Below are 24,450 nucleotides of genomic sequence, written 5' to 3' on the forward strand. Positions count from 1 at the left end.
GTGTGGGAAATAAAAGATCCATCTTGCCATTATTTGCAGACCACATTCCAAGTAGCAAGAGCACCCTGTGCCCTAACAGGACAGCTTTAATCTCAGCCAGCTCCACCAAGATGGTCCCATTAGCTGGAATGGGAGTCCTGAACCTGTGACAAGTACTCACAGGTGCAAGCAGGAGGGTAACACACTGCACAACTGCCTTGTAAAGGTTCACCTGAGCAAGTGCTTTTAGGAAGCAGGGGCTTTCCCGCCCTAGCCAGTACTCACACCACCCAAGTGTGGAGGTAGCTTTACACAGGTAAGGCAGCACCATCCCATCAAGGCATTCTGGCTTACAAGGGTGGCTTACTGGTTGAGATTAGGAACATGCACAGCATTAAGCCATAGGGAAACCAGGCTCTGGTAACCATGGCAGGCAAATGATGCAAGGTTGAGGGAAGAAGGGAGCTATAAGGCAGGCACAGGATTTAACATGTTTTATTTACTTTTGAAAAGTGAAGGCTACCTTACACTCAGGCAAATGCAGTGCCATCTTAACAGCACAGTGGAGCCCACGGCTTAAGACTGTTATAGCACTCTTCTCATATGTTCATCTAATTTAGATGAAAACTCTTTTGTTGCTTTTGTTGCTGCATTTCTACACAGATTTAATTTGCTGGTGAGTATTTTGACAAGATCAACACAAAATCTTAATAAGGAAGTGCATTTATCCCTCACAGCTGGTAATCCTGAGGAAACAGGTTTTTTAAGACACATTACTCGGTGTCAAAACTTTATACAAAATGGAAATGGGGTTTTGTTCAGTCAAAATAATCTTCTATATCAATATCTGGATTCAGGAGATCTTCACCATAGGCTGAAAGATCCATTTGATTTAAAATTAAGTTTTCAAAGGTTTCTTCCAAGTCTGTTTCACCAATCAGCACAGCTCCCATCATTCGGCCATTCTGCATCACTACTTTAACATACTCCTGTCCCTTGGTACATCTCAGCATCAGTTCATGGTCTAAGCCCAAGCCTTGAGCATTGTATTTTCCCAAAACCACCACCTAACAGAAGGAAGAAAAAAAAAAAAAAAAGCACTCATAAGAACATTGCAGTGGCTTTTAGTATTTCTGCTGATAACAGTTCTAAGCTTCAAAAGACTGATGTAAACAGGGAAATGTCTGTCCCTGGGGAGCCTCCCTGCTTCACCGGCTTGCAAACCCACAGTAGAATTAAAAAAATCTTCACCTTGAAACATCATACATAAAACCCAATAATGAACCACTTACCATGCCAAACTGTGTTGAATTTATCCATGAACAGAAACTTAATGAAATAGAATATATAGATGCAAAATCTATCAGTTGTCATTCACCAATTAAGATTTGTAATGTATCTGTAAAGATCTTTTGTCCTCTTCAGTTTCAGCATCCAAAGTTAGTATGAATGGAGAAAATCTAAGCTACATTTATTATATAGAGAAAATTGTTTTGTCAATATTAAAGCATCTGCTCAGTGTTAGCAAGTGAACATAAGCAAGCAATGTGTGTTACTCAGTGGTTTAAGACTATTATACTTTACCTTGTAATTGAAAAATTTTGTAACATGAGCAAATAGTTCAAAGCTGAAATCCATATCAATCGATTCCCCTAAAGTATCTGCTGCCATGCATTTTGCTGCATACCATCCCATCTGCCTAGCTTGAGTCCACAGTCTCATCTAAAAAAAAAAAATGAAGATTTAAAAACACAGATACACATCCCTGTGCAATGAGCGACACTCGCTGTTCTCATCAATGCATACTACATATTTCCATCCTATGCAGAAAGGCTGAGCAGCTTGGCTTTCAGCCACATAGATAAAATTATCTGTCATCAACATACCCAGGATTATCTACTTGTTCACTGGTTTCTGCTTCAATTAAACTTTCTTTTCTCCCATCTGTGTAATAGTCTGTAATTTACTTTGCAGATTAGACTGCTGCTGAGCACATAATCGTTATGATTTGATTTACCTGATGCCACACTGGACTAGGTTCCCACGACGCCGTGCAGATATCTCCAGCTGCATATATATCTGGCAGGGATGTGTGCATGTGTTTATCTACTTTAAGACCTCCATCTTCACCTACAGCAAACTAAAGTATTTGTAAAGATCAGTTTGATTATTTTTCTTATTGCTATGTAATTCAACTTCATCCATGTTAAGCAGTCATCTCGCTCGTTACTTTTTAATGGCAGAGTCCTAAGAAAATTTCAGTAAATTCACTATTCTGCTGAATCAAAACATTTGAAGATATAAAATTATATGAATAAATACTAGGGGAACCCAGCAAGATGCTCTTCTGATTGCCATATAGCAACAAAGAAAAAGGTCATTCAGTGTAAACAACTTACGGCTATTTATTCTCCCATCTCATCTGACTCAATTAGGAAAGACTGATGATAACCACAAGAGAAACATGTTGTTCAAACCTCACAATCTCAAGTCTCCTTTGTCTTCAAGGGTAGAAAACAGATCCCCTGAAGAGTGCCATAATGAAGTATTTTTCACAACTGTCTACATATTAAGTATTACTTCTCCATATAATGCAACCCTGCCCCCTGCAGATTTTTTCCTGAATTTTACCACACCTAGAACCCTTCAAATAAGCAGAAAAAAATAGCCTACAAAAGCATAATTTCCTAGCAATCTCTGCATTCTTTTCTCACAAGTTTAAGAACAGATCAGTGTTGCATTTTACAAGTCACCTTCACATATCCTTTAAAATATCTCAAATTCTATGTATTAAAAAAAGCTTAGAACAGAATTACATACTGAGTAAAATTATTTTACATGAGACTATCCAGAGTGGCAAGACATCCATGGTAAGAAACAAAGCATTAAGCATTATTTCTAGAACACAGCATAGGTTTTTAAAATTTTATTACTGATAGGTAGGCAGGGAAGTAACAGAACTTGCCAAATTTCAAATCACACTACACATGTTACAGAGAGACCTAGTCTTAAGAGTCCATTTTGTATTTTTGCCAAGGCCAGAAAATACCATTGCAAATACCTAATTCCTAATCTAACTTTATAATGTAGGCCTTGAAATACTTCATGGCTCAACATCAACTTTCTTCTGCTTTATTCAGAGGATAGCATTTTACTTCCTAATCAGAAGGAACCACAAAACACCAAATACCCTAACGTACTGATTTTTGGCTGGGATAGAGTTAATTTTCTTCATAGCAGCTTATACAGGGCTGTGGTTTGGATTTGTGATGAAAACTGTGTTGATAACACAGGGATGTTTTAGTTGTTGCTGAGCAGTGCTTTACACAGAGCCAAGGCCTTTTCTGCTTTTCACCCCAGCCCACCAGTGAGGAGGCTGGGGGGGCACAAGGGGTTGGGAGGGGACACAGCCAGGACAGCTGACCCCGACTGACCCAAGGGATATTCCAGACCATAGGACGTCATGCTCAGCATAGAAAGCTGGGGGAGAAAGGAGGGGTTTGGAGTGATGACATTTTGTCTTCCCAAATAACTGTTATGTGTGATGGAGCCCTGCTTTCCTGGAGATGGCTGAACATCTCCCTGCCAATGGGAAACAGCGAATCAATTCCTTGTTTTGCTTTACTTGTGTGTGCAGCTTTTGCTTTGCCTAAATTGTCTTTATCTCAAACTATGAGCTTTCGCACTTCTAACCCTTACGACTCTCTTCCCCCGTCCCACTGCGGGGAGTAAGCGACCTACTGTGTGGGGCTGAGCTGCCGGCCAGGGTTAAGCCAGACACCTAACGTGGAGAAAGAACGATCTCAAGGCCTGAAAATTCACAAGGCAGCTATGAACTCTGTGATCATTATCCATGTTTGGATGCTGATTCAAAGTGTGACTTCCCTCAATGAATATGAGCACCTTCATAGCTCAGAATATTGGAAATAACTGGTTCCTTCCAGGAAAAATTAATAAGATTTGTAAGGTAAGAATATGGTGCGGAATTAACATAAAAATTATTCTACATTTTTACCACATTGACCAATTATACAAGTGTTCTTCTCTCTTTGTATAGGCTTAATCTTAACAGTGTATATTATATATATATACTGTGTATCAGTACATATGAGGAGCAACATAATAAGCCAAGACAACAAATGAAATTCTTTCTTATCATGTTGGGTATTTCCAATATCAACATACCTGCTTTATTTTTAAATGTTGTAAAATATTCAAAACCCTTAGCAATTGTTTCATGTCAGAATAGAAGCATAAACCAGCTGAAAAAGCTTATTTCACCTTACTAAAAAACCCCAAAACCTTAAACTTCAAAAGAAATAGGATACTCACATTATTGCCATCAAGAAATGGTTTAACATTTGGCACAACTCCAGTTGCACTGACAATGAAATCGCATCCATAAATTTTTCCATTAGTTAATTCCACATATACAGGCCACAGCACTGAAAAAGGGGAAAATTTTGCCCTGAGAATGTAACCAACAGAAGTTATTTTATTAATTATGTCTTAAAATAAGACGTGAAATAAAAAGAAATAAAAAAAAAATCTTTTAAGATATCTAACTGATTAGGGTAGGGAAAAAAAAATTTAAAAAGAAGAAAAAAATAATCAGATGTTACCTATAACATTTCGTACCTTCACTCAGGACAAGAAAAAAAATGAGATTATAGATCTTAGCTCCAAGTCCTACTATTAACTTTCTCTGGAATTTTCCTAAATCAAAGCCCTCATTTGTAGGGGAAAAATACTGTGTCCTGCCACTGCTTCACATATGTGGGATGTTCTCTCAAGTACACAATTGGCAAGTATTCTTTTATATATAACTTCACAGATGCACAGGAAGTGCCTCAAAAGGAAAAAGAATGTCAGAGATTTTACTTCCTACAATCTTATGCTGAAAGTAATTGGCTGTTAAAATGTAATTTTAAATATTAATTTTCATTCAGTGGAATTTATAGATAGAATTATTCATGAAACAAATGGTATTTTCTTCTACCTTCTTTGAAGGATTAATTCAGTTTTGACACTTAATATTTTGGGGGTTTTTTTGCTTCTGTGTTAAATCCACTATTAATACATTATTTTATTGGACTGTCACAAGGAAGGAGTAGTCTGCACACAGGATTTAGGCAACTTTGTGGAAAAAGGGTCTGACCCATAACATTTTATAATTTAATTGTAGCCCATAAATCAAATTCTCATCTACTATAAATTTCTAGAGCTCCATTTATTTTATAGAAATAAAGGATTTATTTTCCAAATCTCTATTTGCTCTAAAAAAGCAAACAAGATCAAGCATGCTCCAGCACTGCTTTATCTTCAACACATTATTTCTGATCAGCACTGGCACCTACCCTCATCTGGTTCTACATTTTTCTCTTCCTTAGGAAAAGTCAAAGAAGTCCGTTGCAGTTGTATAAATTCTTGCTGTAAGTGTATTTTCTTTACTTCACATAGTATTTCAATATGTACTTTATGACAAAACTAAAGAAAGATTGACAAAATTGTAAAAATAATGATTAGCAATAACAATATTTTTAATAGCAAGTAAACCTTCACCTAAATTGATGTTACTAAACTGGAAAAAAACCCCATAAATCCCATCCTAAAGCACAGCACATTAGCATAGTTCCCACACTTTTTTCTTTTTTTGGCACAGATCTAACATAGCAAATGACAATTTACCTGCTTTTTCAGCAGGTATCTGATGTTCCTTGAAATTCATGACAGTTTATATTTTTCTGGCATGCCAGAAAACAAATTCAAGTTCCCCTGAGTTTACATGAAGAGAATTCAGAACTTAGAGTAGAAAAAAAGTAAACTCATCTTCCCTATCTTTCAGGAGTCCAAATCCTTCATTTTTCTATCATGAATTAAATTCTGATAACAATAGTAAGTTTATGTTCTAAATGCTGTGGGGAAAAAAAAGAAAATATATCGTGTTTCATCAACCCATGTTTCAACCATGTACTCCTATTCTGAGCTCGAGATAGAAGTTGTAAAGTTACCTGTGTCTCTGAACTACTTTATAGATTCAGGCCTTGAATGGTTTTATTCTCCACTACACAATCGTATTTCCAGAGCCTTCAACAGCCAAAACACCACTGATTAATCTGCTGAATATCCTAAACATCCTTTAGTTGGTATTGTAAAGCCAATTCTGTAGAATCTATGACTGATCACCTCTTTTTTTTTTTTTAAAGCATGTTAATAGATGCAAACACCTAACAACTAAGAAATTAATAAATAAAAACCTGATAAAAATTATGAAATGTGAGGATTTTTACTTTATTTCAAACATGAAACTCCTCACAATGCTCATGTCCACTACTGATTTCGCATTTTGTAATCTGCTGGGACAGGAGACTGATGTTCCCTGTACCTCTGTACAAATCCTACTGTCCTATTTTTCACATAAGAAAATGTATGTATGGCAGCTAAAATCAGGACAATAGAGGTACCACTGCTTCTGGTTAAAGCTAAGATTGACACCAGTCCTACAGAAATACACAAACGAACATTGATGTTTCAATCTGAAGAGCAAATTGCTAAAACCATGCCAGTGGATCCAATTAGCCACCTTTTTCCTGAAGCAGAAAATTACTTTATTTGTTCTAACATATTTTCCTGTTTAAGTCTGACAGGAGAATCAGTTCAAGTACATTTTATTTTTATTCTTCTAATTAACCCTGAACATTTCACATTCTGTCATCCTTACCCACTTAAAGCAACATTTAAATAAATGTGTAAGCAAGATTATGACCATACCTCTTTCGTCCCTTTAAGATGTAAGCCCTCATGCCAATCAGGGCCTAAGGCACTGCCCAGTTTATCAGATGCTGCTAAACTTCTTTCTTTTTCCTCACTTCCTGAAGGAAAGAGATGAGAATATCAGATTTAGTGTGCATGCTTCATTGCCTGCAGAATTTAGAACAAGGATTCTCAACTAAGAGAAATACGATCTGGTTGCCAAAAGGGAAGACAAAAGTGTGTAATGTCCCCAGCCCCATTAATTTGCAGACAAATCAGACTCTAAGCCAGTATTTTTAACACCTTTCAACTTTATGCCTTTCATTACTTCACTCACCTCCAAAACAACCGTGCCACTGTTAGGTGCCTGCATAGACCCTTAACAGCCAGACAGATCCCAGCAGCACCAGGGTTCTGGAGACCCACTGTAGACTCAGTTGTTGAATATCACTGCTAATATTTAAATTGATGTCCATGAGCTAGCAAATGTGCGCTGTCCCCTCCACTGCACAAAAGTACAAATTCTAACATACCATGACCCATATGAAGAACGCTGGGTGCCATTTTGTGATGTTTAGGCTGACTCTTTTTACAATTTATTCTTCTGACCTGAAGTCTAGAACCATGCTCTTCTTTTTGTTATTATATTGGTCATATATGTTTCTGTAATGTTTGTTCATACAGTTCTAATTAACTGTTATTATTAATCATAAAATCATAGAATCGTTTAGGTTGGAAAAGACCTTTAAGATCACAGAGTCCACCTGTTAACCTAACAATGTGAAGTCCACCACTAAACCATGTCCCTAAGTGCCACATCTACATGTCTTTTAAATACCTCCGGGGATGGTGACTCAACCACTTCCCTGGGCAGCCTGTTCCAAGGCGGAGGTGAAGAAATTTTTCCTAATAGCCAATCTAAACCTTCCCTGGTACAACTTGAGGCCATTTCCTCTTGTCCTATCCCTTGTTACTTGATAGAAGAGACTGACACCCACCTCGACACAACCTCCTTTCAGGTAGCTCTAGAGAGTGATAAGGTCTCCCCTCAGCCTCCTTTTCTCCAGGCTAAACAACCCCAGCTCTGTCAGCTGCTCCTTGTAAGACTTGTTCTTTAGACCCTTCACCAGCTTTGTTGCCCTTTGTTGGACATGCTCCAGCATCTCAATGTCTGTCTTGTAGTGAGGGGCCCAAAACTGAATACAGGACTCAAGGTAGGGTCTCACCAGTGCTGAGTACAGGGGAACAATTCCTTCCCTAGTCCTGCTGGCCACAGCATTTCTAATACAAACCAGGATGCCGTGTTGGCCTTCTTGGCTACCTGGGCACATTGCCAGCTCCTATTCAGCCGGCTGTCGACCAACACCCCCCGGGTCCTTTTCTGCTGGGCGGCTTTCCAGCCACTCTTCCCCAAGCCTATAGCGTTGCATGGGGTTGTTGTGACCCAACTACAGGACCCGGCTTTGGCCTTGTTGAACCTCATACAATTGGCCTCGGCCCATCAATCCAGCCTGTCCAGATGCCTCTGTAGAGCCTTCCTACCCTCGAGCAGATCAACCCTCCTGCTCAACTTGGTGTCTGCAAACTTACTGAGGGTGCACTCGATCCCCTCGTCCAGATCATTGATAAAGATATTAAACAGAACTGGCCCCATTGCTGAGCCCTGGGGAACACCACTGGTGACCAGCCACCAACTGGATTTAACTCCATTCACCACAACTCTTTGGGCCCGGCCATCCAGCCAGCTTTTTACCCAACGAAGAGTACACCTGTCTAAGCCATGAGCAGCCAGTTTCTCCAGGAGAATGCTGTGGGAAATGGTGTCAAAGGCTTTACTGAAGTCTAAGTGGATAGCATCCACAGCCTTTCCCTCATCCACTAAGTGGGTCACGTTGTCATAGAAGGAGATCAGGTCAGTCAAGCAGGACCTGCCTTTCATAAATCCATGCTGACTGGGCCTAATCACCTGGTTGTCCAGTACGTGCTGCATGATGGCGCTCAAGATGGTCTGCTCCATAACCTTCCCTGGCACCAAGGTCCAACTGACAGGCCTGTAGTTCCCCAGATCCTCCTTCTGGCCCTTCTTGTAGATGGGCATCATATTTGCTAACTTCCAGTCACCTGGGACCTCCCCAGTTAGCCAGGACTGCTGATGAACAATTCAAAGTGGCTTGGTGAGCACTTCCACCATCTCCCTCAGTACCCTTGGGTGGATCCCATCTGGCCCCATAGACTCGAGGTGGTGTAGCAGGTCACTAGCCATTGCCCCTTGGATTATGGGGGCCTCTTTCTGCTCCCCATCCCTGTCTTCCAGCTCAGGGGGCTGGGTACCCAGAGAACAACTGGTCCTACTATTAAAGACTGAGGCAAAGAAGTCATTAAGTACCTCAGCCTTCGTCACTGTGTTCCACCCCACACAATAAAAGATGGGAGATTCTCCTTAGCCCTCCTTTTGCTGCTAATGTATTCATAGAAACATTTTTTTGTCTTTTACAGCAGCAGCCAGATTAAGTTCTAGTTGGGCTTTGGCCCTTCTAATTTTCTCCCTGCATAACCTCATGACATCCTTGTAGTCCTCCTGAGTTGCCTGCCCCTTTTTCCAAAGGTCATAAACTCTCTTTTTTTTCCCCCTGAGTTCCAGACAAAGATCTCTGTTCAGCCAGGCTGGTGGTCTTCCCCACCAGCTCATCTTTTGGCACATGGGGAAGGCCTGCTCCTGCACCTTTAAGATTTCCTTCTTGAAGAAAGTCCAGCCTTCCTGGACTCCTTTGCCCTTCAGGACTGCCTCCCGAGGGACTCTGTCAATCAGTCTCCTAAACAGGCCAAAGTCTGCCCTCTGGAAGGCCAAGGTAGCCGTTCTAATGACCCCCCTCCTTGCTTCTCCAAGAATCAAAACCTGCCATTTTGTGATCACTATGCCCAAGACAGCCTCCAACTATCACATCACCCACGAGTCCTTCTCTGTTCGCAAACAACAGGTCCAGTGGGGCGCCTTCCCTAGTTGGCTCATTCTGTGTCAGGCAGCTCTCTTCCTCACACTCCAGGAACCTCCCAGACTGTTTCTGCTCTGCTATATTCTATCTCCAGCAGACTTCTGGTAAGTTGAAGTCCCCCAAGAGAACAAGGGCTAGCAATTGTGAGACTTCTCCCCGCTGCTTACAGAGTATTTTATCTGCCTCTTCATCCTGGTTGGGTGGTCTATAACAGACTGCCACTGTGATATCTGCCTTGTTGGCCTTCCCCCCAATTCTTACCGATAAACACTCAACCCTATTTTTAAGCCCATCATTAAGCTCTATACAATCAAAACACTCCCTAACACACAGGGCTACCCCACTGCCCCTCCTTCCTTGCCTATCCCTTCTGAAGAGTTTATAGCCATCCATAGCAGCACTCCAGTTGTGCGAGTCATCCCACCATGCTTCCACAATGGCAACTACATCATAGTTTTCCTGCTGCACAATGGCTTCCAGCTCCTCCTGTTAGTTGCCCATGCTGCATGCATTGGTGTAGATGCACTTCACTTGGGCTATGGATCCCACCACCTTTGGGGGGACAGAAGCCCTAATTCCTATGTGACCATTCTCAGGCGCTTCCATGGTTTCTAACACATCAACCCTTATGTCTTTGCTGCTGCATGGATCTCCATCCCCCATCTCCACCGAGGCAGCAGACCAAAGGGCCTTGCTAAAACACTGTCCCTCAAACATCGGTGTGCTGCCCCCATGCTTATCTCTAGTGACCCTGCTTTTATCCCTTTCTCCCTTCAAACCTAGTTTAAAGCTCTTTCAGTGAGCCCTACTAACTCCTGTGCAAAGATCCTTTTCCCCCTTTGACACAGGTGTACCTCATCTTTTGCCATCAGGCCTGTAAACAAACCCATGACCAAAAACCCCCAAATTCTGCTGGTGACACCAGGCTCAGAGCCAGGTATTGATCTGCTGTCTCTTCCTGATTCTTCCCTCATCATTCCCTACAACTGGAAGGATAGAGGAGAACACTATTTTTGCTCCTGATCCCTTAACCAGTCGTCTCAAGGCCCTGAAGTCTCTCTTGATTGCCCTTGGACTTCCTGTTGCAACTTCATTGCTGCCTACCTGAAAAATCAACATTGGATAACAATCCGAGAGCCGTACCAGGGTAGGAAGCTTTTTCTTCACATCTTTAACCTGGGCCCCAGGCAGGCAGCAGACTTCCCTGAGAAGTGGGTCTGGTCTGCATATTGGGCCTTCTGTTCCCTTCAGAAGAGAGTCTCCTACAACAACCCATCTTTTTTTCTTTATGGAAGCAGTTTTGACTCAGGATATAGTCCGACTTAACCTCGGTGACACCTCCAAGCTAGATGAACCATCATCCTCATTATCATTCGGGTCTACTTGCAGAGCCTTATACCTATTATGCAAGAGCACCTGGGAAGGTAGGGTGGTCACAGAGGAGATGCGCCTGCTGCACCGGACAGGAACTTGTCAGCATTACCCCCTATCCCTTAAGTCACTACGTTCAGCCAGGCAGAGAGGGGATAGGGAATCCTCTCTATCATGCATCCTGTCTGCTTGTTGGGCCTGTCTCAGGGAAGGTAGGGTGCAATTCCAGTAGTCTATCTATTAAGACTGCAGTTTCACTGCATCTGTAATAACATTCTGTGAGGTTTCATCTGGTCCTCCAATAACTTATTATGGGAGAGCTCCTTCCTACATAATGCTGACATAATTCAGAAAAACGTTAAAATATTACAGAAAATATAACACATTCTTCAGCAGACAGAATACAGGAAATGAATTTTAAACTTGGCACAGATATAAAGATAAGCACATTTTTTACAGTTCGTAGGTAACTGTATTACATGCTGTCATGTGTCTACATAAATTCTGTATAGGTTTTATATCATTTTTAACTTTTTTTTTAAAGAAGGAACACACGCCCTGCTAAATTAATTGATCTTAGGACTATCTTTAATATTAAATGCTGCAGCTGTAGCATTAGGAGACTAAACCACCATACCTTCCATTGTATACTTGGTTCTTTTACATTCAATTGGAGTCTCTCGTTTTTCAGCAGTTAGCTTTGGAATGAGAAATTCAGCTGCTCCTGCATCAAAAAAAGTGTTCCCAATAGCTTTATCCTTGATAGCCCAGATTACTTCACAGCCTTGGATTTCATACCTGTGGACATTTAAACAATGGATAAAGCGACAGACTGACTACCTGAAAAGGATCCGACTCTTAGCAACACAACTAGAAGCATGCCAGGTTTCATTCCAGAAGCTAGAAATAAGGGACCCAAGACTTTTAAACCTATCAAATCTACTAATGCTTCTAAATATTTACATAAGGAACCCATTAAAAAAAAAATCTCTTCAAGTTGACAGGTCATACTTTCCCACCAGCACAACCTCGACTGAACTAGGGCAGGGTGTGTGGGGAGGCACATCAAATTTGTAATAACAACACTTTAGTACTTCCAGCTCCCCACGGTGAAAAAAATGTGCATTCTTGCCAGACTGCCCACTGCTAAGAAGAGGAATTTGGATCTTGTTTGTACTACCTGGAACATGAACTGGTAGAAACATGCAGATGACAATTTAGTAAAAGTGATTCCCTGCAACACAAAACAAGACCATATAATTGCATAATACTGGTGGTTCTATTATCTAGCAGACTGAAGGACCACATAGTTCAGTATCCTACCTGTGACAAAGGCCACATCAGACACTTCAAAAGTTCTATCAACTTAAATTAGGCTGGGTGCAAGCTAAACTGCCTCTTTATTCCTGTTACATCTTTTGTCTCCAGAAGTCAGACAAGTTTTACAACTTAAATATTGCCCTTAATAGTCTTAACAGAAATCTCTGTTGGTGCCAAATCAGAAAAACGCTGTATATTCTTACTATCTATGTGCCACAGCTTCTTCTGAAGCTTGCTGAATTTTATGTGACAGTAAGCACCACTATACTGTGAAAACATTATTTCAATCAATTTTGCTACTAAATGCTTTAAGAGCTACAATTTGTAAGTCAACATTCTCGCAAACTCATGCGTACTAGGTTTAACGTTGCATTGTTAAAGATTTTATTTGCATATATCTTTAAAACTTGTCATTTACTCACACTAATTCGAGTGCAATCCCACCATTTCCTACCACTACTATTCTCTCAGCTTGAGCCAAATTCTTCTGAAAAGCCTGCATTAAGAAAGTAAAAAAGTCAGTTACAACTTAGATCACACTATTCCCTCACACTGATCAATTATATTCTTTTCAATATTTTCTTTCTTTCTTAGTCGTCTTATTTTGATTTTCTCAGACTAATGATACACATTTACTTATGCTGAGACCTGAAACAGAAGCTAATGAAATCCGTGAAGTTCTATCACATTAAGGGATTAAGTTATTGATACAGCCTTAAAAGTCTCAAATTGAGACAGTAGAAGTTAAATAACTACATTTAAGCCAATTTGACAGAGGCCTTAACAGAATCCAGGAGACTTTTCCCTGTCCTAGAGACCATTAGCATTGTGACAACTATTAATCCAGTTTTATCACAACTTGCATAACTTTCACAGTAATTTGTGTAACACTAAAAAGGCAAAGATACAGAAATTTAGGAGTTTAAAAATTACTGATCAGAAATCAGGAATTTAAAAAATAATTTGTAGCAAATCTGAGAACCAGTTTTATTTGTAAAAAAAAAAAAAAAACACAAAAAACCAAACAAACAAATTTCAGAAAGAAACAAATCTCCAAATCACATCTTAGTGGCAAGAGAAATAAAAAAAATAAAAATAAAAAAAACCACAGAGCCCAGACAGTATTTAGATCACAGTATAACCACTTCAAGTATTTCTTTCAAACAAATCAAGAATCATGACTATCAGACCAACTATTGCAATTACTCAAAACCCTGTTCATCCATGCTTCCAGTTTACATGACTAATTGTGTCACGGAACCTAAACTGTAAAAGACCAGGAAACTAGCAGTCCTTTAATCCCTTCAAAGAAGGATACTGAAATTGTATCAGAGGGGACTAGTGAATGCAACCAATCACCATTTAAAAAAAACAAAAAACAACACAAAACACTACCAAACCAACACACAGAAACAAGTATTTTCAGCCTTATTCAAAGTTCAACATCAGTTTTGACAAATGGTAGCCCAGTCTACTGTTGCCCACAGTGGCCAACAGTGGGTGCACAGGGAAGACCATCAGAAAATGATAAGCACACAATGATACTATCCTGGAACACCCTCACAGGTTCCAGACACCACTGGTGCCTCAGATGGCATCTTTCTCTTCAATTTAGACAAGATAAATTTGTTGACTACTTTCTTTTTTGTGTGTTTCTTCTTCCCTCTTCTTCTCTTTCTCTCTTTTTTTTTTTTTAACCCAGGTAAAGTTTTAGTATCCAAAATAAACAACAACAATTTCATAGTTTCACTTCAGTTTGCTTAAAAAAGTAACTCCTTTTTATTCTCAATGTCAAACTTCATTTGATGAATTACAGTTCTTATGTTATGGAGAAACAGTGTTCATTTTCACCCTGCCTCCTCTAATTCTAAAGACCTATAGCAGCGAAAACTCACTTTCTACTTCCAAGCTGAAGTTTTAGTCTATTAAGTCATTCCTCATGTGAAAACCTTTCCACATCTTTGACAGTAACTCTTTCCTGTACAATGAGGAGAAGCTACAGTAGAACTAGAAAAAAATGTCCTTCAGTAGCTTTTCACTGAAAGAAGTAGCCCTTCGTACCGTGTACCAGATACACCTTCTCAGGGAAGTTTCTACTGCTGCCTACTTCTTGTTTATATTTTCAGATTGGCTTCTGCCTGGAGGGTAAAATACCATTTATTCTAGATGATCATGTATTTAAGGCTATTTCTTTGCTCCTGAAAGTGTTCCTATTTAAGGATATATAGTAACAAACATCATCTTATGTTTCTTCATTTCACTCTGCACTCCTTTTTAGTATTTCGCATCGGAAGCAGGAATATATTATACACTTATAAGTCCAAAACACATTTACCTGTGCACTGTCAGTATCCCGGATTCCTAATACATATGGGTTTCCTTCAAAAATTAATTTTGGTTTTGCTCCAGCACACAGGCAGAGTTTTTCGTAAATATATTCTTTCCCATCCTCAGTGAAAATTTTCTGTTATAAAGAGAAAAGAAAAAACAATTGGAGAAATCTATGAGAACATCAGCATATTTTTTTTCCTTAACGTCATAGTATTTTGCAGATACTAAAAGCTGTAACTGGCTTTTCTTAAAGAGCAAGCCTTCATACTCTCATTGATTGTGTGTCATTTTTATGCATTACCCTCACCACAGACTTAGAAGGCTAAGTAATGACATCATACGACTGATAAAACGGAGTGTACACGTTGCACTCAGATGAAATACAAAGATTACCACTTGGTGGCACTCTGTACTATCTGTGCTAAAAGAAGAACAGGTTACTATGTAACATATGCCCTCCCCACCCCAGTAACAGATGTAGACCTATGCACTACTATGTATTAGCTATTAAGAATCTCACTCAAAACATTTCAACATGGTAGACCTGTGTTAACTAGGCACAGGCTAGAATACAGTTTAGAAGGACCAGAAATTCTGTTCTTTGCTGAAGAAAAAGGGTAGGTACTAAACAAGCTACATCATTCTGCCAACAAGCAATACTTAAACATTTTATGACCTTATTTGTGGTTTTCCAAACATGAAGCTGAATAGTTTACAGTGGGTTTGCACAGAGTTTTTAAAGGTCCTGCAAATCCATATACATGAAATATTCGTGCCCACAGAGACACACCTAAACTAAAACACCATTACAGTAACAATACAAGAATATAATTAGATTCAGAATATGAGCAGAATCTAACTGGAATCATATCTCTATGACTTAAAATAAGCAAAACCAGTTTGGGATCTGAATGTGAGTTTCTGATGAATGCTGAAGTGAAAAATAACATGTCGAGTTGACAGAGATACTGAGAAGGATCTGTACCTGCTGTACATTGCTCATACTTGCAACATATTTCCTGCTAAAAAGAAAGAAAAAAGGTGGAAATGTTGGTTCTTTCAAGATATTTTTTTTTTTTATCAAAGTTGTTAATATTTTGGTCTCTGTAGCAACAAGCAGTAATTCAGGAATCAGAGACATCTCCAATCAAGGGTTACAGAAATTGTCAGACACCTATATTGATAAACAGTATCGGTTTCATTGACTGGTTTCCCTGCTATTCCAATCAGGTATTCAATGCAATATCTCTAAAGGCATCAAATATTTAAATCTAAAAGATATGGTTTCTTAATTAACAAGTAATTTTTGATCTACAATTTTGTCCCCTGTATACATGTCTACTTGAAAAAATGTGTAAGTGATAAGTGAAATTAAAGTTAGGAAGTGTTTACTTGTAATTTCAGTAACTTAACACTTTAATAACCAGAATGTTCTTGAACAGAAATTCACACCCAAAACATTCATCTGGTTTAGATTATTTTTTTTATAAATAATTTGAAAACCCACATAAAAGTAGAAGACAAAACATTAGCTTACATGATCATCACTTTTCAACTGCTTTACTCCAGACTGTATAACTTTAATATTGGGATATCGTCTTTCTAATAAAGAACTTGGTTGCTCTTCTACATCAAATTCCTCAAGTGTTTTGGAGACCTGTAGGAAGAAGAGAGGTATTTAAAAATATGAGTCATCTATCCATCCCTTTTTCTAAAGCTTGTAACAAAATGTGTTATGTTCATTACCAGTAAAGAAACCACAACATAAAGCCCATATTGTCTCAAAACATGTTATCACGTTACTGCTTTAGGTTCCTTTTTATATACAGAATCTTTTCATGCCTATTCCTGGTAAAGAGTCAAAGTAGTAAAGAGAATTTAAATTCTAAACCTAGAGAGTAAGCAAAAATGGAGAACCCTGATGGCTGCTCTAATGTTATTCCATAAATAGACTGTATTATTAGAGTTGTTAACACTGCTTTTTAACTTACCTCCTGCAGTGTTAAGCGCCCATTTTTCTGTTTGTTATAACTTTGATAAAATAACTCAAGGATGTTCTCCCATGCAAGCACCTTCCTCTCCTCAGCGTTTTGGGAAAAAAATTTTTGGTCAAAATAGCTTAAAGAATTATGGGAACACTTTTTTCTGGAATAAATATTTTTATTCTAGTTTAAAAAAAAAATCTGGTGACATTTTGTTCAAAAACCTAACGTTTCAAAAACCTCTTGTTGCAGGTAGTTGGCCCCTATGTCAGGAAAAGTGCTCACTGTTGTTCAGCTTGTAAGCAGGAGATATAAGACAAGTGTTTTTCAAGATCACCTCAAAGCATTTACTCAGCAACTTATACATAGTCACTATCTGATATTTCAGAGATGGGGGCGGGGAGGAAGAGGCAATCCAGAACTTGGAAAACATTCAAGTTATGTTGATTTTGGGTTTCTTCCAGAAGCGAGCAGCTGCATGGGAACCTCCAGGCCTTCTACTTTATAGAATACTCAAAGATTCTGTCTGGAACACAGCTACAAACCAGAAGACACTCCATACTTGCAATTCAGACAGAAATTAAGATGCTCGTGTCCAAAACTTAGATGCTGCTGCCTTCAGATAGTGTTTAGTTATTCCTTTATTCTTCAGGTACTAAAACTGCCGATGTACATTACAGACTTTCATCTCTGCAACATGTAAATGTCTTTCCTGGATACTCATATGACCATATTGCCAGCACTCTCAAGCTCAGAAGATATTCTTTACTTGGGTGTTACTCTACCAGCCTCACAAAGAGTTCTCAGTCTCTCAGCTATGTTCTGAGCATCCCATTAGCCCTGAACCAAAACCACAGTGCAAAAATGAAGAGATGCTGATAGCCAACTACAGCCACTAAATGCAAAGAACTGCTATTCAAATCTCTCTATACTTTATTTTCCTCCTGTAGTGATTTGAATTAGGTATTCATATACCAGGAAAAATTATTTTAAAACCAAGCTGTCAGATAAACTGCAGAGTAGTCTTTCTTTACTTGTCATGAGACATGCCTTACCTGTTAGATACAATGTTTCAGAAAAAGTCATGAATATAAATACCAGGTAGAAGCCCAGCTCTTGGTGTCTTAACTTTCCCTGAGAGGCAAAACCTAATTTTTTACTGTCTGGCAGCTTTGCATCCTGAGTTCTGTGCAATCCAGTCTCCAACTCCTTCCATGTACTATGGTAGAGTTTAAAGTTCCCTCAGAGTGAGAGAGCAGTGCTTTCCAAGATCTGAGTACCTCTACGAAACTAGCTTAATGAACCTACTAGCCAAAAATCTGAACCCATGTATGGATTTTATTTTCTTTTTCAAACCAGCAGGAAAGAAGTCATTGAATCACCAGCTGCTGGAGATGTAGATAAAGGTGAAGGCAATTCCATAGAAGGCTATCCCTTTTTTTGTTACTTGTCAGAAGACTGTTTCTGCCCCAAATTCAAACATGCTACTGTACATGAGAACCACTAGCAAGGCTAAATTTCTTAAGTAACTTATTCCAAAGATACCATTTCAGTGCTTAAAATGGAGCACCCGTTAACAGAGCAGTGCAATAAAGCTTCAGTAACTTAGAAAATACTTCAACCATCTAAGCCCCCAGTTTAACCTTTGCTTGAATGTTGTGAATATATTCACTAATTACTAATGATCATGAATCACTATAAAATATCTCATCAGACCTACTAACACCACTGCAGCCACACTAATGTGAAAACAAGTTGAGAATCATAATTTTCAGGATTAGGTTCTAAATTATCTGCACATATACAAACTTCTGAAGGGGTCTTAACATAAGAAAAATTAAGTCTCTCTTACCTGTTTGAAATTTGTTATAGCTTTTATAACTGGAGAAGCTGTCATTAAAAAAATGTCTTCTGATGGGAATTCCATGGCCAGCTTGTAAAGAAACAGAAATCATGATGAGTGAATACAGCCTTCAATAGATTTTTAACTTTAAGACAGTAAAATTATTGGTGAAAAGTAATAAGTGTTACTATATTACTTTAGTCTTGCAGAATCCTATTGGATAAATACTACTTCAAGATTATGGAAGGATTAATGACTGAAATGAACAGAATTCGGAGACCCAAGATTTTAATTCATTCACACACAAATATATCTTCAAGAACTGGAGCCATGGTATAAATGACTACTCAAAAGACTATTCTGACAGTATTCCAACGGCCAACTGTAGGAACGGACTATGATCACATGATTTCTGGGGGCACCCAGTTGCTGGACATATTTTTTTTATTGCACAGCAATGATTAATTGTTCACAGATTTCATTTTGACAGAGGAAATGCTGACTCCTATCGGCTATTTTAAGTGTTATTTAGTAAACTGATAAATAGATTATCATCTTCAGAGTGCTACCAAGCAATACAAGACTTTTACAGGCCTCAAGCCAAAGTGAAGAGTTCTCATTTTAAATGTGCATTGCTCTGCCACAGAAAATAAATCAGGTCTGTCAAGTACAAACCCCTCATCTCTGAGGTACAGATAAAACCCAGGGTTCCTTGTCACCTGCATTCTACCGATGAACAGAACAGTTGTATAAGCCACCGAGAAGCACATTTCATGTTGTACACAAGCAACTGAGCTATAAAGGGACTAGCATGTACCCCTGTACCTCAGATAGGAGCAAACTAACATAGTAATTTGAAGGTGAAAGTGGTGAAACCTTGTTGCCGGTTTAAGGGAGATTCACATGGTCACACCATTGACAAATACAAATTAAGGAGGCTATGTAAAACTTCATGTAATCTATATTTTATAGCATGAATCCCTAACGTGTTTAACACGTATTTTAACTGTATGCTTTGCACTGACAGACAATATGAGAAAGGCTGACATGTAACCCACTCCGCTGCAGCAGTTGCTCCCAGCTGTATCTAATAAGACTCAGAAAAACTACAGAATGCTATGGAAAGCACATGACCACATTCAATATCTTTATTAATGACAGACAGTGGGATTGAGCACACCATCAGCGAGTTTACAGATAATACCAAGCTGAGTGGTACAGTCGGTTAGTTAGAGGGAAGGGTTGCCATCCAGAGGGACCCTCACAGGCTTGAGGAGTGGGCCCATTTGAAACTCAGGAAGTTCAACAAGGCCAAGTGCAAGGTCCTACACCTGGCTTGGGGCAATCAACAATATCAGTACAGAGTGGGTGATGAATGAATTGAGAGCAGCCCTGCAGAGAAGGACTTGGGGATACTGGTTGATGAAAAATTGGATAAGGGCTGTCAACATGCACTTGCAGCCCAGAAAGCCAATCATATCCTAGGCTGCATAAAAAGAATTGTGGCCAGCAGGTTGAGGGAACCCACCTGGAGTACTGCATGCAGCTCTGGAGCCCCCAGCACAAGACAGACATGGACCTCTTAGAGCAGGCCCAGAGTAGGGCCATGGTCAATGATCGGAGAGGGCTGGGAACACCTCCCGTCTGAGGACAGGCTGAGAGAGTTGGGGTTGTTTAGCCTGGAGAAGAGAAGGCTCTGAGGAGACCTTTTTGTGGCCTTTCAATACATAAAGGGGGCTTACAAGAAGTACAGAGAGAGACTTTTTACCAGGGCCTGTAGTGACAGTATGAGGGGTAACAGTTTTAAACTGAAAGAGAATAGATTTAGGTTAGGTATGAGTAAGACATTCTTTACTATGATGGTGGTGAGACCCTGGAACAGGTTGCTTAGAGAAGTTGTGGATGCCACATCACGGAGATTGTTCAAGGTCAGGTTGGCGGGGGCTTTGAGCAACCTGATTTAGTGGAAAATATCCCTGCCCATGGCACGGGGGTTAGAACTAGATGATCTTTAAAGGTCTGTTCCAACCCAAACCATTCTATGATTCTATGTTATAATCACCAGATCTATGCTGTAACCCCAAATTTCAAGAATGCTATCATGTACTCTGTATCACTTACAGATGCTTACCCCTGCCCTCTTATTAAGATGTAATGGTTGCTTGAAACTTTCATTCATTATTATTAAAAGTTATTGCATGTCTTTACCTTTTAAAATACTAAAATTAGAAATCTGCCAGATAGAAATGTCACAATGTAAGACGAAACATTTTGTGACAAAATAAGTCTAACTCAAGCTTTTAAGGAAAATTCAGCTTTTAAGACATTTTGTCAGAGTATTTCCAAGATGTACTAAAAAAATAACTAACTGTGAATTTTTTCGAGACAGACCTGATACAACGATTGTTCTCAGCTGCCTGAGAAGTCAGAACTACAAGACATCATATAAGGCATACCCAAAAATGCAATACGATGGACTTGTTTATTGCCACTATGTTCCACAGAGTTGTACTTGTTCAAAACCAGGACTGAGAAAAATTGAGTTCAACCTTCCTCTTTTATATAAAGCGTGCCCCCAGCTATGGATGTACAACACAGAAATCCTTCTAGATCACACAGTGCCGCTTTTAACAGACTTAGCGACTTGAAACTTATGCTAGATCATTAATACTAAATGCTAACTGTGCTTCCTGCAGTACTAAGAGATGAGAAAAAGCAGCAAGTCTCTGCCACCACATAACAATCTGATTTGGGTTTTCCAGAAAAAAAATATAATGGTCAGGGAAAGGCAGAGCATAAGAAGAGGGGTGAATTACAGCAGTAAGTGGCACTCTCTACAAGCTTTGGAAGAAAACAAAGCCCAAACTCTATGGCACTAGCACAGCAGAAAGCATTTTCAAGAAAACAATAAGCATTAGTCCCTTTTATAGCAATCCTAAAGACTATAGACATCCAATATATATTGGAAATTACTATGATCCTGTTTCACAATACAGTTATTAGATACAATTCTACATTACTTCCAGGAAAACAAAGTTTCTAGGAATATTAAACATTGACCCAAATCTTATTCTTGCAAGCACATAAGGATACACAAGACCCTTAACTATGTGAATAGTTTAATAAACTTTTAAGGGATTACTCATATTAATATAGCATTTAAGTGTCTATGGGACCAGAGCCCACATCACATTAACCATAAATAAAAGGAAAAAACCACCTCAAACTAATAAATGGTAGAAACAAACCAATTCCGTAAAAATAAAGAACAATATCAATATTTTTTTTAATTTAGTCTGCATGTAGTTTACACAGTATGTCAGAAATGAAATAGTATCACTTCATGATAAGAGAATAGATGCATCTAGAACAATCTTTATACTGCTTTGTAGTTTTAACTGATAAAACGTTCTTCAGTGAACCAATATCCACATTATTTTATTCCACGTTAAACTACCTCCAGTTGCCGTTACTTTAAAAACAGCAAAAACCTTGAAACCAAGAAACACAAATTTGGTTTTAGAGCTTGAGCTCATGGAAAGCTGAAGAGATTGGATAATCTCCACAGGCATACAGCCCTGAACATGGACCCAACAAAAACAGAGCAAGATTTCTATAAAAGGAGCGCATCATAGCGGCTTTCACCTTAGCTGCAGTACAATGCTTCGTGGCTATGAGGAGTAACGCATGCAGTGCTCCTTCAAGTTTCTGACCGTACAGAATGCCAACTTTCCCACGCTACAAAGTTTTAATCCTCTTTTTGTGAGGCGGTCGTACGCCCTTATCAGACTGTTCGTGCAACTGCTGTATAGATGAGGGTATTCACGCAATTACCGTATAAACCTAATGACCCCAAGTTCACAAGCCGACCCTGCAGGCAGGTGTGTTTCCGAGCAGGCACAAAGGCCCTAGCGGTCCCTACCGCCGCGCAGGCCGGTGTCGCCCGGCGCCCGGCGGGCCGAGTTCAGCGCCCACACGCCGTCACGCAGGGCGGCGGTAAGGCGTACGGGCCCCCACCCGCCGAAGCCGCAATAACGCCACGGGGCCGGGAAGCGTCCTCCGGCAGCCCAAGAGTCAAGTCCCGGCACTAACAGCTGAAACGACCCCCCCCTCCCGCCTGCCGGAGCCCAGCGAGGGCTCGGCCGAAGCCCCCGGGGACAACATGGCGGAAGCGGCCACCCTCCCCGGGGTCCGGCAGCGCCTCGCGCCCCCGCGCGGGAGGGGGGGGGGGGGGGGTCCTCCGGCGGCTGAGGGGGGTGCGCGCATGCGCGGGGCGGGCAAAGGGGGCCCCGGCCCTTACCTTCTCCGCGCAGGTGACTCCCGCGATGCCTCCGCCCACCACCACGAACCGACTCCGCGCCACCCCGGGGGCAGCCGCCATTTCCCCGCCTGCTCCCGAGCGCGCCGAGCGACTGAAGGTAAAAAAAATCGCCGCTCCCTACGGGGCCGATTTCCCACCGCCGCGTTCTCTCTAGGGCGCGGAAGGCGGCGCTCGGCCTACGGTGCGCGGTAGCACCCAAACTTCCTCGCGGGCGGCGCGCCCCTCACGCGGGGCGGGGCGGGGCTGCGTGAGTCACCCCTCGCTCACCCGCCCCGAAACCCCGCCCCCAAACAGGCTTTTCCGCTGCCCTTTTTTTTTTTTTTTTAATTTATTATTATTATTATTATTATTATTATTATTATCGTGACTTTTTGGAGTTTACTTTCTCACCTTGCCGGGGCGAGGACTTCGCGGGCCTGGACGCTGGAGGATGTCGATGGACTTTGTCAAGGGAGCAAAGAGAACAGATAGCAAGTAGTTATGATAAAAATTAAAGAAAAAAAAAAAAATTACGTTCCGGCCTTTCTTCATTCCTTAACCGGAAATCAGGAAAAAGAAACACGGAAATGTGACAGACTGCCTTTTCCCCCAGGCCTCCGCCCCTCCCATCAGTCTTGGACACAGTACTACAAGGACAGGTTAGACCATGGCGTGAAGATGAACGGCGAGCTGGTGTTTCTGAGAGGCCCCTCTCCCTACCTGCGGGCCTCCCTTCGCACCCTGTAACCCGACGGAGTTCGGTTCGACGGAGTTCTGTCGCTGTTGGCAAAGGACACAGCCGGCGGCGCCCTGCAAGGGCTCGGTGGCGGTGAATCAGTCCCCAGTTCTCTCTGAAGTCATCGGAGCAAGCGACTTCGCTGCTCTCTTTCTTCGTTTTTCAGACTAGGGTGAAAATCGTGGTACTGTAACATGAGGAGTGTGTCAAAGTAAGGGAAATAAACTGCTGTGATAAACTGCTCAGCAATGCTTATAGTTCGATGTGAGCTGCTCAAAATGAGTTGAAGCTTTTGCAGTCTGGTTTACCTTAGTTTTCAGCATATTAGTAAGTATGATTTTCACTGTAAAACTGACCTTCAGTGTTGTTTTTTTCCTCTTGGAGGAAGGGATAAGCTATGAAAGATAAAACTACTAATTGCATGCACCACAGAAAATTACGCTATTTTATGGCCGATGCCTTTTCAGACATTCCTGTTGGTATCAGGGCATCAGTCTTCAAAACAGTTGCTTCCTCATGGCAGTTAGTTATAAATACTTTAAGTTTGTCTTTTTTTTTTTAAGAAGTAACTTTTTTTCCTGCCATTGAAGGTCATTTCACAATCCAGACAATTGCTGGCCATTTTGGTCACAGACTAAATTCTGTTCTCTGAACACATCCCATTCCACTGTAAATTACCTGAGTAAATGAGCTGACCTAAACAGTGCAAGAAATTGGGTAGACTTGCGTCATCAAGTACAAGAATACCTTCCAATGATTTTATTCTGCAGTATATGATAAATGACGGGAGAAATTCTCATTTTACCTAGAGCATTTGCTTGTGCAAACTGAGAAAAGTTGTT

At 40.4% G+C, this 24,450-nt stretch overlaps 1 protein-coding gene across 2 annotated transcripts; it reads right to left on the reverse strand.

Moving 5' to 3' along the window:
* Positions 1-23: 23 nt before the first annotated feature.
* PYROXD1 (pyridine nucleotide-disulphide oxidoreductase domain 1) lies at positions 24-23,128 on the reverse strand. 2 transcript variants are annotated; one of them, XM_049822501.1, is made up of 12 exons: positions 22,873-23,128; positions 18,582-18,662; positions 16,285-16,404; positions 14,752-14,880; positions 12,839-12,912; positions 11,734-11,894; positions 6,751-6,851; positions 5,337-5,466; positions 4,312-4,424; positions 1,997-2,119; positions 1,564-1,701; positions 26-1,046 (listed from the first exon to the last, which is right to left on the reverse strand). In XM_049822501.1, exons 1-12 carry the CDS (start codon positions 22,951-22,953, stop codon positions 798-800), a joined length of 1,500 nt encoding a protein of 499 aa, XP_049678458.1. In that variant the 5' UTR covers positions 22,954-23,128; the 3' UTR covers positions 26-797. The 2 variants fall into 2 exon arrangements, with proteins under 2 accessions (XP_049678459.1, XP_049678458.1); XM_049822502.1 differs by lacking the exons at positions 18,582-18,662; positions 22,873-23,128 and adding an exon at positions 15,733-15,769 and having other exon boundaries at positions 24-1,046; positions 16,285-16,365.
* Positions 23,129-24,450: the final 1,322 nt, after the last annotated feature.

Source organism: Accipiter gentilis, chromosome 18, assembly GCF_929443795.1.
Source record: "Accipiter gentilis chromosome 18, bAccGen1.1, whole genome shotgun sequence".
NCBI lineage: Eukaryota > Metazoa > Chordata > Aves > Accipitriformes > Accipitridae > Astur > Astur gentilis.